The sequence below is a fragment of the Vulpes vulpes genome, chromosome 15, assembly GCF_048418805.1.
Source record: "Vulpes vulpes isolate BD-2025 chromosome 15, VulVul3, whole genome shotgun sequence".
Taxonomy (NCBI): Eukaryota; Metazoa; Chordata; class Mammalia; order Carnivora; family Canidae; genus Vulpes; species Vulpes vulpes.
Genome location: NC_132794.1, coordinates 3291712 through 3310107, shown reverse-complemented (window position 1 = coordinate 3310107; position 18396 = coordinate 3291712). Strand labels below are relative to the sequence as shown.

The 18396-nt window shown below is 55.7% G+C and overlaps 1 protein-coding gene across 7 annotated transcripts in view; it reads left to right on the top strand.

The window, feature by feature from the left end:
- SLC37A1 (solute carrier family 37 member 1) overlaps positions 1-18396 on the top strand; it is an 80223-nt gene that overhangs the window by 5234 nt on the left and 56593 nt on the right. For 3 of the 7 annotated variants that reach the window (XM_072739746.1, XM_072739744.1, XM_072739747.1), the window contains exons 2-3: positions 2792-2851; positions 16146-16379. In XM_072739746.1, the coding sequence (XP_072595847.1) occupies positions 16324-16379 (56 nt within the window). In that variant the 5' untranslated portion in view covers positions 2792-2851; positions 16146-16323. Of the gene's footprint in view, positions 1-2791; positions 2852-11436; positions 11722-11828; positions 12038-12170; positions 12285-12695; positions 12833-16145; positions 16380-18396 lie in introns of those variants that run through there. The other 4 variants (XM_072739745.1, XM_025983352.2, XM_072739743.1 and 1 more) reach the window with 4 other exon arrangements.

Sequence of the window (18396 nt, the reverse complement as noted above, 5' to 3'; positions counted from 1 at the left end):
CTCGAGGTGCACGCGAGGTGCACGGGAGGTGGACGGGAGGTGCATGGGAGGTGGACGCGAGGTGGACGCGAGGTGCATGGCAGGTGCACGCAAAGTAGACGCAAAGTGCATGGGAGGTTGACGCGAGGTGGAGGGAAGGTGTACGCCAGGTGCACTCGAGGTGGATGGGAGGTGGACACAAGGTGCACGGGAGTTGGACGGAAGGTGGATGCGAGGTGGACGCGAGGTGCATGGGAGGTGGACGGGAGGTGAACCCGAGGTGCATGCGAGGTGCATGCGAGGTGCACGGGAGGTGGACACGAGGTGCACGCGAGGTGGATGGGAGGTGTACACCAGGTGCATGCGAGGTGCACTCAAGGTGGGCGGGAGGTGGACACGAGGTGCATGGGAGGTGGACAGGAGGTGGACGGGAGGTGGATGGGAGGTGCACAGGAGGTGGACGCGACATGGACGCAAAGTGCATAGGAGGTGGACGCAAGGTGCATGGGAGGTGGACGCGAGGTACATGCGAGGTGCACAGGAGGTGGATGCGAGGTGCACAGGAGGTGCACGGGAGGTGGACGCGAGGTGCACAGGAGGTGGACATGAGGTGCATGTGAGATGCACTGAAGGTAGGCGTGAGGTGCATGAGAGGTGGACGGGAGGTGCATGGGAGGTGCACGGGAGGTGGACACAAGGTGCATGGAAGGTGGACACGAGGTGTACGCCAGGTGCATGCGAGGTGCACTCGAGGTGGACGGGAGGTGAACGCAAGGTGCATGCGAGGTGGATGGAAGATGGACGTGAGGTGGACGGGAGGTGCACGCAAGGTGGGCGGGAGGTGGATGCGAGGTGCACACGAGGTGGACGGGAGGTGGACGTGAGGTGGACGTGAGGTGCACAGGAGGTGGATGCGAGGTGCACGGGAGGTGGACGGGAAGTGGACGGGAGGTGCATGCGAGGTGCACGCGAGGTGGACAGGAGGTGGACGCAAGGTGCATGCGAGGTGGATGGAAGATGGACGTGAGGTGGACGGGAGGTGGACGTGAGGTGCAAGGGAGGTGGATGCGAGGTGCACGGGAGGTGGATGCGAGGTGCACGGGAGGTGGACGGGAAGTGGACGGGAGGTGCATGAGAGGTTGACGGGAGGTGCATGTGAGGTGGACGTGAGGTGGACGCAAAGTGCATGGGAGGTGGACGCGAGGTACATGCGACGTGCACAGGAGGTAGACGGGAGGTGGATGCAAGGTGCACGGCTGGTGGATGCGAGGTGCACAGGAGGTGCACGGGAGGTGTACGCCAGGTGCACGCGAGGTGGACGTGAGGTGCACAGGAGGTGGATGCGAGGTGCACGGCAGGTGGACGTGAGGTGGCCACGAAGTGCATTGGAGGTGGACGCGAGGTGCATGGGAGGTGGATGCGAGGTACATGCGAGGTGGACGGGAGGTGGATGCGAGGTGCACGGCAGGTGGACGGGAGGTGGATGCGAGGTGCATGGCAGGTGGACGCGAGGTGCACGTGAGGTGGACACGAGGTGCATGTGAGGTGCACGAGAGGTGGACACAAGGTGCACGCGAGATGGACGCGAGCTGCACAGGAGGTGGACGCGAGCTGCATGCGAGGTGCACGGGAGGTGCACGGGAGGATGCCACCAGTCCTCGTCCGCCCCGGACGTGAAACCGTCCTGTACTATGGCACAACCAGCCAGGTGGGGAGGCCAGTGGCAGTCGGCCCCGCGGGGACTGGGTGCCTGGGAATCCGGCGGCTCCGTTTGATGTTGGCCCGCAGCCGGGCAGCTCAAGGGGAGAGCCTGCAGCCCCTCCCCGCACCGCACAGAGGAAGCGTCCGGTCAACACACGCTGCTCACGTTGCACACCACGGATCACTTTGCCGCAGCACAGTGATTTTAGGCGACGCTTGGGAAAGACAAAAGAGTAGAGCGTGTCCATTTTTTAATTCCTTTTTCATCTGCTTTAGGGTCTTCCTTTCTTTATTCTTAAGTCAGATTGGATTTTCCGGAGGTTCTGTGAATACACGGGTTAAGTAGTTGTCACTGACCGTGTGCTGAACCCCTGGGTGGTATACTAGGGACTCTGAGGAAATGAGAAAAATTTACAGACCCGTTTGGGACAAAGTCAGCATTAGTCCACACTATTAAAAATACCTAAATCCTGATCCCTTGTGGCTCCCTCTTGGTCCCTTGCTCTAGATGGGACGTCGTTCTTCCCTACTAGTGGGGATGTGAGGCTGGATCTCCTGCTGGTACAGAAGACCTTGCAGGGTCGGTAGTGGTGGAGGGAGATGCCTCCCAAGCAGTACAAGGGCCTGCACCTTCCAGCGCCTGAGGACGCATCAGGTTCTCTGAGGCAGCTGCAGGGCAGGAGCCTGCCAGCCGAGTGACGTTTCCCAGGGTAAGGCTCGCCCTGTGCACCTTGCAGAAAAGTCATAAGGATCAAATGAGTTCACGAGAATGAGATGCTCTGGAAAAGCCACATGCTGTAGAAATGGAACATGTACACTTACCTCGGGGTTTTAAATCCTTGACCCCATAGCGCTGGATCTGCACAGAAATGCGTGTTCCCCTGTGTCTGTGACGCAGCAGAGACCTGCGATGAACACCCGTGAGCCCGCTCCCCGAAACCAAGAAGCGAATGAAGGGATGACCAGCATCACTGGGCACACCTGAGTGCAAAGAGCTCTGTCCCCACCTCACATCCACTGTGCAGCACTCAGCCTCGTGGGGGTGGAGGGTTACTGGGCCAGCAGGAGAAGCAGGGAGACTAAATGTGTGCTTCCCCGTGTTGCCCCCTAGGATGGCCGGCCCACGCCGCTCTCCAGCCGAGTGACTGATGCCCCCAATCTCTCGCCTGCTGTAAGTTGTTTTTCTTGTCTAATTCAATGGCAAACAGCATCTCGTGGTGCCTTTACTTTGTATTTTCCGGATCGTTTGTGAGGATGAGCATTTTTCCCCACGTCTTATTCTTCCCCTACGTTAACCATATATAATTACTTAGATCATTTTTCCTCAGGACACCGTCCTAGCTCAGCGAATGCCGTTGTCTTTCTGAAACGTGACTCTCGGTTTCTCTACCTGGTGCACAGTTCTCCTTGCACACCTCACCCGATGTAACCCCCTAGGGGGATGCTTTCCTACGTGCTTCGAGCCCCTGGTACGTCCCCTTCCCTCTGCTTCTGCTGCACTCCTGGCACACTTGTGACTTGTGCTTCTGTGTCCCCACGTGACCCAGGGCCTTGGCCCCGCGGCCCAGCACAGAGCCTGGCCCCAAGTTAAGGCTCAGGTTAGTAAACATTACTAAGTGCTTTTGGCAAAATTGGTAAAACGCAGTGAAGTATAAAGAAAAAGGTGAAGAAGACCCGTAACCTCATCTCCCGGGAGGGCTGCTATTGGTGTTCAGACATGAATCCTTCCAGGCCTTCTATTTTTTTAAAAGATTTTTTATTTATTCATGAGAGACACAGGCAGAGGGAGAAGCAGGCTCCCTGCAGGGAGCGCGATGTGGGACTCGATCCCAGGACTCCAGGATTACACCCTGGGCTGAAGGCAGACACTCAACCACTGGGTCACCCGAGCATCCCCCTTCCAGGTCTTCTAAATGCATACGTGCCTGTATTTAACTGGAATGGTTTCGTCTATCGCTTGCCGTTAGGAGGTACTATCACACGGTGGACACGCCAGAACTTCTTCAGAAGTGTTTAAAAAAGGGGGGAGGGGTTAAATGATCGAACTGTATTTCATCTTGAGAATATGTCAGAACTATCTTGATTCAATCCAGTTTGACGAAAGAACAAATGGAAGTGTTTAATGCAGACTTGAAGGACGTAGGGAGCGTCAGTTAAGGAGATTGTGCTCCTTTACGTTATTAAGAGGATACCGTTTCAGGGTCTTTTCTGGGTACGTCATTCACCCCTACTGTTCGATGGCCACAGAAGCACTGCCTCAGCTCTAGGTGCCTGCCGCTCCTCTCCTTATGGCTCTGGTACCCCAGGTTGTGTGTGTCTGTCTGTCTCTCCTCCCCCGACCTGGTTTTTAATGACCGGCTCCTAGGGCAAGCCTCCAAGCAGTTGGGGACTAAATAGAGTAGTTGGGAGAGCTGCAGGAATCTTCCCTCCTCCACAAGGAACAGAGCCCGGAAGGTTTTAAGCGGGGCTGGTGGTTGAAGGCTTCCTAGGACTGGTGTCCACACCATCCAAACACTGAAACTTGGCACTCAGAACCAGGCTGGCACCCACTTTGGGCCACACTGGGCCCAGGGCTGCCACCTCCGGGCATGGCGACCACCCATGAGCTCAGTGCGATTTGTTTCTGGCACTGGGTGCAGAGTGTCGGTGTAAGGACCCTAAAAGGTTCCCCACTGAAGAAGAATAGAAAGGTAAAAATCCACGTTTACTGAGCAAGGTCAGTTAGGTGAAGATAGCTCCATCTCACCAGTGCGTTCCTTTGACTAGTTCCTTAGTACGTTTGAAGTATTGTTTGATTCTCAGAAGTTACAATACCCTCACAATATGTGATTCTTTTTCTAAAAGAGTTTTTACGTTGTTTAAGTTGAAACTAGAGAACTTGTAACATGTTTAAGGCTTGGCAGTGGGGGACTTTTGTGGCTGGAAGCTCTCTGTGGTTTCGTACCAACTAGATGGACGGTGAGCTCCCTGAGGATGGCACCCGGCCGGGTTCTCTTGGTAACACGGTCGGTGTCTTACGGAGCCGAGTGCTCAGCGACACTATGTTAGAGGAGACGCTGAGGCATAAAGAGTTTCAGGAACGTTCCAGGGTGACATACTGAGAAAGTGCTGCAAGGACCTCAGGCAGCACCCTTGCGGGGAGACTGTGGGCACAGGCAGCCAAGCCACTCGGGTCCCCACCTCCGACCTGGTAGCGCCTGTCCCCTCGCAGACGCTCCTGAGTTTGCCAGCAGGAGGGGGGCAGTGATGTGATCCGTAGGAACTTTGTAGGCACATTTGGGTTTAAAAACTGTTAGCTTTATGCCACGTAACCAAACCTTAACAGGATTTATATTAAAGGTAGAGGGTGGGAAATCAAACTCCATTTTTATTTTTTTAAAGGTGTTTTATTTTTTAAAACATTTTATTTATTCATAAAAGACATGGAGAGAGAGGCAGAGACACAGGCAGAGGGAGAAGCAGGCTCCATGCAGAAAGCCTGATGTGGGACTTGATCCCAGGACCCCAGGGTCACGACCTGAGCTGAAGGCAGATGCCCAACCACTGAGCCACCCAGGCGTCCCTCAAGTTCTCTTTTTAGAAGAAAATTACAGACCAACCACCTACGCTGCAGAAAGGGACTCTGTAGTTCCCTTTTACTCTACGTTCAAGCCCAGGGCTTGACCACAAGTCATTACACATTCACGTCCACCTGCTGTGCCTTCCCCGGGGTGGGGGGGGGGGTTGGAGCAGCCACCGCACACCTGGGACCAGGGACTCAGCAGCCAGGGTTTATCAGGTGGCTCCTGTGTGCCAGGCTCGATTCTAGGTGACAAGCGTTCACCCCATGGACAAACAGGTAAAAAATCTCTGCCCCCGCAGAGCCCCCATCCCAGCACGTCCCGAATGATGCTTAATGTTCTTATGCTTTCTAAGCTGCGGCATTTCCAGGCTCTGAAGTCCAGACTCGCCGAGCTCCCTCCAGGGAGGCCCTCCCGGGTGTCTGCTCCTCTCCCGGATGCACCCGGCCTTGCCTCCTGGTGCCCTGCAGACACCGGGCTCTCGGACACAAGGTCCTTGCTTTAATCCTTACTTCTCGTTGCAATCCCAGCTCCGAGCACAGGGCTTCTTTTGCACACAGGAGGTTCTTTCTCATGAACAACCGAACCTTCCAGAAGGTGTCCGAGATGCCCCTTTCTCAACACCAGGGGGAAGGAGTGACTCCTCCATGCAAATCTGGGTGCAGGGGTGGGGGGCAAAACCTGACTCTTCAGGTTGGGGTCACCCACCTTTGTCCTCTATCGGTGTCACTCGGGCCACAGACACACCCACTCCGTCGCACACACAGATGGGCACTGATAGAAATTAATGATCTCATTACCATCCTCCTGATGGCCAGCAGCACCTGCTGCCCTCCAGGCTGTGTTCCCTGCAGATTCCCTTAAACCCTCTTCATTTTTCTCAAACACCAGAGGTTGGTCCCTCTTCACTTTGAGCAGCTGACCTTACCTTCTGCGCCAAAGGAACGTAGATAAGAACCCTCAGCTCATGCCCACTCACCTACAAAATGACCTGTGTCTACGTCTGTCCTTTTCATTGTCCCTTCTCCATCCTGGGTGTGGACTCCTTGTCTTTCTGCCTCTGGAGGGACGTGTGTCCTTCGAGCTGACAGCCCTCTTTCCCGTGCACACCGACCCCGTCCTCTCTCTGGCACCTCCCCAGAGAGATGCCTGGTTCCAGGTCTGGGGCACATGCGTGAGACGAGCTCAGAACATCCTGTCTCACTGGAAAGCGAGGATGTTAATAAAGCACCAGGTGGAGGCAGAAGGTCTCAGGAACCAATTAGAGGAGGCTCCAGGGTGGTGTGGTCGGTTGAGCGTCTGACTCTTGGTGTCAGATCAGGATCTCAGGGTCGGGAGACCGAGCCCCGCTTCAGACTCTGTGCTCAGCGCAGAGTCTGTTTAGGCTTCTGTCTCCCGCTGCCCCTGCCCCCTGCTCTCTCTTTCCCTCAAATAAATAAATCTCTAAAAAGAGAAGAAAAAGAGGCCCTTACCTGCCAGATGGGCAAATGACATTAGTGCATATAACAAAAAAGGCAAAACAACATGAAAGGAAACTGATAACTTTTGAAAAATGCTAAATCAAGATACTATTTTAGCAAGTGGCAGATGAAGGAATCCCGCCTTCGTCCTGCCTTCCCTGCCTGCACCGCACCTCACAGGCAGCTAATTAGTTAGCTAAGTAATTGGTAAGAGGTCTGTCTCTGTGGAGGTGTGCTACGAATAAATAAGGAGAACTCGCGGAATTAGGACAGCACTTCTGTGACATCGCTTCACAACTTCTGGGATTTTAACTTCCAGTGAAGAATGGACTTCGGCACGAGACCTCTCCATCGCCCCTGCTGTGTCCTCGCTGCCCAAATCTAACCATGCCTCGAGATCTCACGGCCGAGTTCAGGAAGGGCGGGGTGGGGTGGGGGGAGGAACATGCTAGATCCTGTTGTGAAGACGGAGCCAGCACCGCACAGAGTGTGGGAATCCGCAGGACAAATGGCCCGGCCTCTGCAACCACGGGAACAAAGTGGCGGGGCAGAGAGAGAGGCGCAGGGCAGGTGTCCAGATGGGGAGAGCTGGGGGACACATCAGGGCAATATGTGTGCGATCTGCTTGGATCCCCATTTAAAAACAAACCATATAGAGGGCGAGAACACTCGTAGGACAGTCGGGGAGGCCGAGAGCAGAGGCTGGGAGGGAGGGGAGGCTGAGAGCAGAGCCTGGGTATTTGATGCTCTTCCGGGATTATTCGTGTTGGGGCGAGCCGCGATGATTGGGTTGTGATGTTTAAAACCACGTCTTTTAGAAATACATTCCGAAAATTTACAGACAAAATACTATAACGTTCGCGATTCCTGAGGCAGGAAGGGGGTCGAACGGAGGAAACGTGCTTGGCCACATACTGGTAGTTGATGAGGTTGAGTGACAGGTACCTGGGGCTCCGTCCTAGTGTTCTCTCAACTTCTGCACCTGCTTGAAAATGCCCAGACGTTTAAGGCCTGCTTCCTGCTCCCCGGCTTTGTGCCCCCCTTCTGCCCTCCTCAGGCTCTGCCAACCTTCCTGAAAGGCTCGTCTGCTCATGCTGCCTCCTCTTCCTCACTCCCTACTCAGTCCTCCCCCACAGCGGCCTGCCCGCCCCCGTGGAAGCTTCAGTCCCCCCTTTCTAGGCAAAGCCTGTGAACCCTGACTGCTGTGCAGCCTGACTCTGCGGCCCCCTCCATCCTCTCCCGGAAACCGCCCTCCTTGGGCCCTTGGACATGGCCCTGTTCCGGCCTCTCCCACTACTCTGTCCGCGGCTTCCAGCCTCTCCTCCCTCTGCCCGGCCCCTAAGTGTGGGCACCCCTGGCTTCAGTGTCTGCCTCCTGCCTGGGCCAGCTTCTCCCTGCGTCCATGGCTGTCCATACCCTGCTGCCTCCCTCACCAGCCTGGGTTTCTTCCAGAAACTCTAAACCACACCTCCAGCTCCAGTCAGCATCTCCACTGGCAGGTCCCCTGGGAACAAATGCTCCAAAGCACAAATAAATTCCTCTCCCACCTGCCCCCCCAAATCTGTATGTTCTGTGTCCCTCTCCATGGAGACTGTATTAATTCCGTACCTGCCCAAGCCTGACACCTGAGGGCCAGCCCTGGCTCCTTTGTCTCCTTGCCCCCTTGCTCTGGCCTCCTAGACTTTTCTCCAGCCCGTGCTCCCCGGCAACCATATCCCCGTGGGCCTGGGTAGACACTGCTTCCTAGACCAGCCTCCTGCCTTGCTTCCTGGGCTCTCGTGCGTGCCTGCTTCCCTCTGCAGGGACCGCGTCCCTTCTCTTGGCCAACCCCTTGTGTGCTCCTGAGATGTCCCCTCCTGTGATCAGCTGGTCTAGATGAGGTGACCCTCCCTGCGGGGCCAGCACCTGAGAGCAGCCACATCCCTACCCAGGGCCCCTTCTGTCCAGCCGCAGCCTCAGCTCCTGTGACCCTCCCTACACCCTGCACAGGCCGGTTCCACACCGCCTCCGCCCCACAAATTCTTGTCCTGCTCAGTACCTCAGAACGTGACCTTATTTGGAAATAGGGTGGCCGCAGATGTAATCAAGCCATGAAGCCGAGGTCCTATTGGAGCAGGGTGTGCCCCAATCCAGTGTGACAGGTGTCCTGGTAGGAGGGGAGACACAGACACGCGGAGACCCAGTGTGATGACACAGGTAGACGGGAGCCGTGCATCTACAAGCCAGGGAACACCAAGGATTGCCAGCAACACTGGAAGTTGCCCAGTTTGAGGGGCTTTGTCACGGCTGCGCCAAGACGTGAATGTGAGCCCCTTCCTCCCGCTCCTGTGCATCTCATCTTGAGGGGACCGGCCTATTCCTGCCACGTCTTTTGCTCCGTTGAGGCTTCTTGCTGACTCAGGCCTCCTGTGCCTGGCACGGGGCAGGTCCCTGTCGGCAGGCGGTAAACACCTGTTGACTAAAAACAAACGTGCCTCTGACTTGGTCTGTTCCCTTTACTGAAGTCACATCAGAACAAATTCAGAGCAAGCACAGAAGCTCCGGGTTAGGGTTAGAGCAGAGGCCCCACCAGGCCGGGAGCATTCGGCTGACAGCCCCCGCTGGGCCCCCCGTGGGTTCATCCACCTGGAACCCTAGGCTGGGTCTGTGGCAGCTGGAGGACACGCCACTTCTGGCCTTGCACACCTCGTCACGATTCTGAAACGCTGGATTTAAAAAGTTCCACTGGATTGGAAGTCATTCTACCCTCGCAAGAAACTTCCGTATTACGTGGTAATGAAAGAAAAGGAAGAGCTGTTAGATTCTTCATAATTTCTACTATTGTACAACTTATTGTAAAAAAAAAAAATGGCTCTAACGTTACCCAGGGCACCTGGGTAGCTCTGTCAGTGGAGCGTCCAACTCTTGATTTCTGCTCAGGTCGTCATCTCGGGGTCATGATCTCAGGGTCGTGAGATCAAGCACCGCTTTGGACTCCTGAGTTCAGCAGGGAATCTGCTTCAGATTTCTTCTCTCCTCCTCTCTCTGCCGCGCCCTGCACTGTCTCTTTCTCTCAAATAAATTAATAATATCTTAAGACATTTTTTTAAAAGTTATCGGTGGCCCAGAGCAAGCATCTCAGTGGTGACATCTGAGCTGTCCCCTCTGTCCTGAGCCTCCCTGCAGCTGCCTTAAACACCAAACCTGGTATGTTCATCAAAGCAACCACAGGTTCTCATTTCAAATGTGAACTGTTTTATTTGGAAATTTTAAAAAATTGCAGTATTTGCTCTACTACTTTTTTAGGTTTTTTTTTTTTTTTTTTTTAAGATTGAATTTATTTATTTGACAGAGAGAGTGCACCAGCAAGGGAAGAGGGAGAGGGAGAAGCAAGCTCCCTGCTGAGCAGGGAGCCCAGTGCAGGACTCGATCCCAGGACCCCAGGATCATGACCTGAGCCAAAAGGCAGACACTTCACTGACTGAGCCAGCCAGTCACCTTAGGTAAACACCTTAGGTGTCTCTTATCATTGTATAGAAGTTTAATACTTTATGAATGATTCATATTTTAATCCTCTTAAAATTAAAAGACTAATATTTTCAACAAATCTCATACAGGCCCCCCGGCCCCCTCTGGTTGTCCACAGTGTGCCATACAAACACCATTTCCTCTGAGGCAGCTCATGTACAGGGGCCGCTGCCTTCTGAGTCAGGGCAAGACCCTGAGTATCTCTCCAGCTAGATTTAGAAATAACTAGTACCGAGTCACTGTGACAAGTCAGGATAAACTGGTTTCTGCGGCACCCAGGAAACGCAGTACGGGCTGCCTGAGAGGACAGAGATATTTGAGCCCAGGAGGAAAGGCTGAGGTGGGGCAGGCAGGGCAGAAACGTCAGTGTGTGAGAAAGCACGCCTCCTGGAAGCCACAGAGCTGCCCTGACGCTTGGGCAGGAAGCCGCAGGAGTGGGGTCAGGCCTTGTCCAGCTACCAAGGGACCAGGTCTTGTTCCTGTGGGCCAGGGGGCATCGGGAAGGGTTTCCATCAGGAAGGACAGGGTCCCAGCTGCTTCAGGAGGGCAGTGAGGCAGCTGTGGGGAGGGTGCCTGAGGGAGAGCTTGGAGGTGGGGTGGGGGGCTGGTGCACACTTTCCGTGAGAGGCTGGGAGCCCTAGTAGAACCCGTGGGAGAACCAGAGCAGGGGTGGCTGGGGGAGAGATGGGAGCCAGACTGGGCTGCTCTGGGGATCACCAAGGACGGAGACTCAGGAAAGGAAGGAACTGGCCCACAGAGACCCAGCCAAAGCGAGAGAGAAGTTGAGAGGCCTGGGGCCGTCTCACTTGGCGGAAGAGGGGGCCCAGCTGGTGTCCTGTGGCTGAACCTTGGGGCCACCTGAGGCTGTCAGGTTTCCTTTCTGCATCGAGAGCACTTCTCAAAAGCCAATGGGGGTGTTCGCATGGCTCTCAGTTAAGTGTCTAACTTGATTTTGGCTCATGGTCTCAGTCTCAGGGTTGTGGTAGGGAGCACTGCACAGCATCTGGCTCCCGGTCAGTGGGAGAGTCTGCTTAGAATTCTCTCCCTCGGTCTGCCCACCCCTCCCCCTCCCCCCACCCCTCCACCCCCACATACTCTCAAAAAAACCAACAGAGAAGTGGTGCATTCTACACAAGTGAGTGAACAGAAAAGGATAGCAGAGTGTTCTAGAAACAGAACAGGGCTCCAGGGGAAACTGTGAGGCCTGGCAGGGGAGGAGGAAACCTCCTGGCTCAAGGGAGATGTGGGGCGGGGCAGGTCGCTGTGCCCAGACCCACTGTCCCTGCAGACCTCTGGGCACTTAGCGTGGGGCCTTGGATTGCTTTTAGCCATAAGCATTGTGCTAACCAGGGGCAGCCGCCTTCCTGGAATTTCATCCGCAAAATGTGTTTTCTGCTTCACTTTGCTCTTCCTGGGAGGTGCTCTTCTGGGAGCTGGGCTCCTGGGCCCAGTTAGGGCGCTCTGGGGGTGCCTGTAGGAATATAATCGGGCCCTTGGTCAGTTGTGGGCCGGAGGTGAGAGCGGGGTAGGGAACAACTGTTCTGGGTGGACTGGAAGGGTCCGTGAGGGCACCTGCGAGGTGCCAGGGGCGCAGGTGACCAGAGTCAGGCTCCTCCAGCCCAAGCGTCTGAGCTGCGCGTCCTGCGCACACAGGCGTGGCCGGGAGGCTCAGCACGGCGACCGCGGGCCCCTTTCACTTCCTCCAGTTTCAGCTTCGGACCCTTGAGGAGGGGCAGCGGCATGAAGGCCGGGAGCCCCGGGAGCCCTCTGCAGCGCGGCCTGGGGGGGCGGCCCTTGGGGAGACCACCCTGGGGCCAAGGGCGCCGGCAGGTGCAAGGACGCGGGCGGGGTCGCCCCGGGGCGCGGCGGCGGGCGGTGCCTTGGGGACCCGGGCGCGCCCGGGGGGGGGGGGGGGGGGGGGGGCGGGGCGGCTGGGAGGAGGGGAGGGGAGGGGAGGGGAGGGCCGCCCGGCGCCCCACGGGCCGCACAGTGAAAGGGGCCGCCGGGCCGCCGGGGCCTCCGCGCGCCGCCCCAGGAAGTCGCGAGCAGGAAGCGCCCGCGGCGGGTCGGGCGGCAGGTGAGGCGCGGGGGGGGGGAGGGGAGGGGGAGGGCGGCGCGGGGCCGAGCGGGGCCGAGCGCACCCCTGCGCCCCCTGCGCCCCCTGCGCCGCCGCCTCGGGCTCCCCGGGCTCCGCGGGCTCCGCGCGCACCTGCCGCGGCGGGGCCGGTCCCTGCGCTCGGGCCGCCCCGCCCCGCCCCCGCCCCCCGCCGGCCTTTGTGCTGGGCCTGCGCCTCGCCTCGGCCCGGCCGGCTCGCCTCCCTCCGCGGCTCCGGGGCCCGGCGGCGCGGGATCCGGGATCCGGGATCCGGGCGAGCCGAGCGGTCCGCGGGCCCCTCCCCGCCGGGCTGGGCCGCGGGGACCGCGGGGGCCGCCGCCGGGCCGTGAGCGTGGGCGTGGGCGTGCCGCGGGGGAGGAGCTGCCGGCGCGGCCGCGGGCCCGGGACAGCCGCCCGGCCCCGCCGCCTCCGACCCGCCGCCCGGCCCAGCCCCGCCGCCCGGCACCCCGCGGACCCGGACCCTCGGGGTCAGCGTCTGACCGCTCGGAGGCCGCAGTCCGCAGCCGCAGGTTTGCACGTGGGCGGGGGGGCCGGGGCCGCGGCGGGGACGGGCGCCCACCGGCACCACGAATCGTGGGAAGTTGCCGGACTTGGTGACCGGTCGGATTTGCCCGGCTCCTTCCTGGGCCACGACCCCGACCTTGGCTCCCCCCAGCGGCCCGGCCGCCTCTGCAGGTTCTATTTGGAGCGTCGCCTTTGACCCCGGGCTCGTTGGTGGGGAAGGTGCAGGTCGGGAGGGACCGACGGGTCTTGGTGTCTAAACCGCAGCAAGAGCTGGCGGCCCCTGCCCTTGATCTTTAGTGTGAAATAGAGCCTTTACAGGGCAAGCCATAGAAAGTATTTTCCCTGGAAAGGAAGCTGTATTCATCCTCCCCTTCTCTCTCTTTCCAGAAAAAAAAAATACTTTGGGGGGGGGGGGACATGCACCTCCCTCCCCATCTTTGCCTTAGAATAAGACCCGCTTTGAAAACTTTGTCTTTAAGCAGATTATTTAAAGTCTGCACAGGGCTGCTTAGATGATTTACAGCAGCGCTGCGTTCTGGAAAGGCCCTTACTTGTTCCATTACTTTCTTTCGGGCTTTGTCTAGTCTGGGAGAGCACTCAAAGATGCTCCGGCGGCTGGGTCGCCCGCGGACCCCCGAGGGCGCGGCTCGGTCATGCGTGTTTCCCTCCGGTCATTCCTCTCTAGTTGCCTGGTTTGGGCTCCTTCAGAACATGGGTATACGTGCCAGGTAACAGATTTTGACAGAGCTGTCTGGGAGGGTTCTGAGGTCATCGTCCTTAATGGCACAGGGACGCCGGGGGTCTGACTTCTCCCCTGGAGTGAGTTCCAGGGGCGCCTATAAAGAGCAACTGGCGGAAAGACTATGTGTTCTTTCTATGGAATTGGGCTTTATGCCAAACACAGGGTGTCCAGCTAGTGCCCTGCCTCGTTCTCCAGTGCTCTTCGGGAAGGGACAGGCCAGGCCAGAGGAAAAGAGGTGGGAAGGAGGATGGGGCTGAGAGAAGGTGGACCTGAACCCCCTGGGCGAGCCACATTGGGAGGGAGCACCATGCCTCACAGGGGACCTCACAGGGCCCCCTGGGCTCTGAGGAAGGAGCCTCATTAAATTGAGCTCGTAACATCACACATGTAAAATTTCTGCCTTTCCACAGATGAACTGCACTTACCATGAGAAGTATAGCACTTGCTTTCACCTTTTTACAGGGGAAGAACCTGCATTTATCTAGAAAAAAATTCAGATTTTCTTGCTCTGATTTCCTGTGCCTTCTGGATTTTATTTTAAATTACAGGTTTTATCAGAATTGAGATTTATTGACTGATTGATTCAGATGGCAATAGAATACTCCTCGACACGCCAGGCCTAGATAAGCAGTGTTTGGACAGAGGGAGAAAGTGGACTCTGACCATCCATTTTCAGACATTATTAAATTTAAATCAGATCCTTTACTCTGAAGTCACTGTCACAAAATTTGTTTCTCAAAGCCCAAACGAGAGTCCATTCATTTTGAACGGAATTTTAGTAAAATAGTTTTTAAAGCTAGGTTTTGAACAAAAACATTTTTTTGAAGCATTTGTGGAGATCGGTTTAACACATCTCTTGAGCACTTGCTGGGCATTAAGTTTGAACCTAAGTCATGGGAATGGGGCAGCTGCTTGTAGTCGTGGCTCCTTCTTATGGAGCCTTTTACTGAGCATCTCCCACATACCAGGCCTGGTGCTAAGGGCTTTCCTGGGATGAGCTCCTTTCCTCTTCATAAGAACCCTAAAAACATAGGTGCTATCATCCCTATTTTTTGGCCCAGCAGGGGAGCAGACAGTTGGTGGTGAACCTGGGATCACACAGCCCGAGGTCAGCTGCGGTGGGTCCGGGGTCAAGGGGGCCGGGAGCAGGCTGGCAGGCTGGAGGAAGCAAAGGTATAGTTTTGGCTGGAGCAGGCACAGCCTCTCCCTTGCCCCCTGAGAGAGATGGAGGGGTCAGGGCCGGGGTCCTGGGATTTAAACGCAGCAAGGATTTTTAATTTTTGACTAAAAGCGTGCAGGGAGACCCTTGATGAGGGCGCAGTGTGTGAAGGGGGAAGGCTGGACTGAAGTGGGTGGGGGGCCCGGGCTCGTAAATTTAGCTGGAGCCTTCCCACTAAACTGTGTGCTTTGCTTGCCTGTAACCCCAAGGAAGTTGTTTGAAGACGTTAAATAAATTTCAGCTGCTTAAAACTGAGAGTAACGTTTACTCAAAAGTAGCTTTTTTTTTTTTTTTTGAGATTTTATTTATTTATTAATGAGAGACAGAGAGAGAGAGAGAGAGAGAGAGAGAGGCAGAGACACAGGCAGAGGGAGAAGCAGGCTCCACACAAGGAGCCCAGTGTGGGACTCGATCCTGGGTCCCCAGGATCACACCCTGGGCTGAGGGCCGCACTAAACCGCTGAGCCACGTAGGCTGCCCAAAAGTAGCTTTCTTTTAAACCAGTGAATTTTCAGTAGGTGTTAAGACACAACAAGCCATGCCCCCACATGCACCAGGTCCCGTGTTACCTAACACATCGGTCCAAAAGAGTCCTTGTTGCCAAGCATAGAGGATAGACTGACAACACGCCACAAGGTTGGCTTTGGGACAGGACAGGCCTACCTAGTGTGCTGGGCATCCTTGACGATCTCAGACCTCCCCTGCCCATTCCTTCCTGTCTTGCTCTGTCTTCAGTCCTAACTTCGGAATGGGGTCATTTTCCATGGCCTCTGAGGTGGGCACAGGAGAGGAGACATGAAGAGGCAGACACACAGTAAGGCTCCTTCCCGTCACATTAGATGCATTTCAATTTGGTTCTAAGACCACGATTAAATGATTGGTTTAATGACCTGCCACCTCATCCAGATGTGTGTGCTTCTCTGCTCGTGCAGCTCAGAGGTGGCCCGGTCGACAGTGGGTGGAATCGAGCAAGTGCAATTCCCTGGACACACTCTGGTAACTGAGCACAGGATGTGACCACTGGGCACATACTGGCTTCACGTGAATACTGACGTTGGCTCCATAGAGTATTGCGGTCAAGAGCAAATGTGTTGGTCTGTAGATGCCTCCCAGGTGGAGGTGGACCCTGGGTCTGTATATCCGTCATCAGAACTCCACGTGGAAGTCATTTCTGTGAGCTTTGAACAAGCTTCCCGAGAGTAGATGCTCTGCTTCTACTTCGTAGCTCTCGTGCTGGGAATTCGGGTCGTGCTGGAAGTCCAGCTTTGGTCGGGGCTGGCTGACACCCGCACAGGATGTCACTCAAACCGCGCCCTTGTCGGAACACCTGACCTCTCACCCCTCCTTCTCCTCGTAGAGAGCCGAGCCTCTGCTGGAAGGAAGAGGGCAAGCGAGACCCAGCAGGACACCTCGACGCACTTTGTGGTTCGTGTGAGCTGCAGGGGCCAGAGAGAAATACTTGGAGAGCCAGGGTGATAACCTGTCCATGAAGCGTCCTCTCTTCTGACCAGAGCTCCACGGTCAGTGTGGCGTAAATGGCTCCACTCCCCGCCGGCATTCGCTTCATCATCTCGTTCTCCCGGGATCAGTGGTGAGTGCTGGCGCACTGGTCCTTTGGCCTAGCGCTGTGCGTAGATGTGGGCCGTCAGCATACAGCGCGTGTGCATGTCTGGCCTCCCCGTGTGACCGGCGAATGGCTTATCAGTGGTGGAAACTGATGGGAACGTTGCTAAGTTGTCTTCCTCTTTGGTTCTGGCAGTGACAGATAGTGTTTGGACTTCTTCCTGGTCTCTGGTAGTTTCCGTAATCATCACCGTCTCTACAGAAAAAAGGACCACTGGCTACCAGCACGATCCTAAAATGGCTGTGGAGGAAATAAATATATGAGCACTGAGCCCAGCAAGTGGCTTAGCTGGGGCAGAACGTGCTGAGACAAAATGAAATCTAAACAGGTTAGCGGCAGACCAGAACACAAGCTCTCCTTGCGTGCTCTCACAGCCCTTCTCATAGCAGGTTCCGGAGTCCCACACTCCTTCGAGGAAGAAGAGGGCAAGGGCAGTCTAGAGCCAGGCTCTCCATCCTCTCGCCCCACCCCCCAAAGGCTGCTCTTCCCTGCTGGTCTCTACTGGGAAGGAACAAGTTTTCCTCTACCCTCTTATGTGCTTTCCTTGGGGGCATGCAAATTAAACTAGAAAAGACAGATGTGGTCATGTGTGTACTGGAGGTTGCTGAAGAACATGACTCAGAGGGCTTCTATGCCGTCTTAGAAAGAGAAGAGGAGGTGGAGAAGGGCGTGTATGGGAAAACAAATGACTTTTGGGAAGGTTAAATGGGCCCTTTGGGGACTGGATGGGAGATCTGATAGTGCTATGGCAGCATCTGGTTGGGGGTGCGGTGGATACTTCTCATGTCCAGTAAGAAGAGACGCCTCCCCCGGTTGCTCCCAGGGAGAGTTTTATGGCACTTGAGCTCTAGGTGGCTGTGCTTTTAGGCAGGTGAGAAATTTTTGGAATTCAAATAGTTTCAAAATAATTCCAACTATTCAAAATAGTTGAACTATTCAAAATCGTTTCTCTGCCATAGTGGCGTCTTCTGGACCCCCTCATCTCTGCCACGACAGCCCACTGTGGCCGTCATACCGTTTCCTTCTTCTCAGGCCCCTGCTGGTTGGTGGGCACCCCCAGGGCCCCAGATGTCACCCCAGACCTCTGCCTCCCTTCCAGAACAGTTCTCTTATCACTTCATTTCTACCAGTAACCCGGCCACAAGCTCTAGACACTTACTTTCACCCAGTGGGTGCTTACCTTTACTCTCCTTGTCTGTTTTGTAACTATTTTGTTACAGTTTTCAAACTAACAGAAAATTGTTAAGACTATCACAAAGACCAGAGATATCGTGTGTCACACATTTCTTTCTTTCTTTTTTTAAATTGAGGCACTGGTTAAGCAGGGCATCTCACACTTCATATACATGTGCATCACCCGAGAACTTGTTAAAGTGCAAATGGTTAGTCAGGAGATCTGGGGTGGGGCCTGAGAGTCTGCATTTCCCAGGGGATGCAGCGCCCTGAGTCCATAGATGGCACTTTGGGTAGCAAGATATACAGTATCTGTTCCATCTCTGCCTCAGACTTGCTCTTTGACCTTTACTTTCTAGATCCCTGCTTCCTTCGCTGTAAGGCAAGAGGGTTGGCTTTAACGTTCCTTCGAAGGGCTTCCCGTTTTTCTCCCAGGCGTTGCCCTTCCTAACAACACCTTGATTTCCTTTGGGGACCTGACTTCCCTCCTTCGTGGGCAGCTGTGGGATTGAGACAGGCTGGCTGGGTCCCGGGAGCCGGGGGTGGGGGACCCCCGCAGGACCAGCCAGGAAGGCCCTCGGCTTCATGCAAGATAGAAATCAAACACGAGCCGCGAGAGGAAGGAAGGACAGAGTTTATTAAAGACACAGAGAGTGTGGATACAGGCCGGGCATTGGGGAGAGTCAGAAAGGAAAGAAGAGTGAGTCTTGCATTTGCTCGGGGCCTGGGGTTTTTATTGATGGTCTGTGCCTGTGTCTTATCAGCAATCCGGAACAGAGACACGTGCTTAGCTGTCCGCTGTAAGTCACTT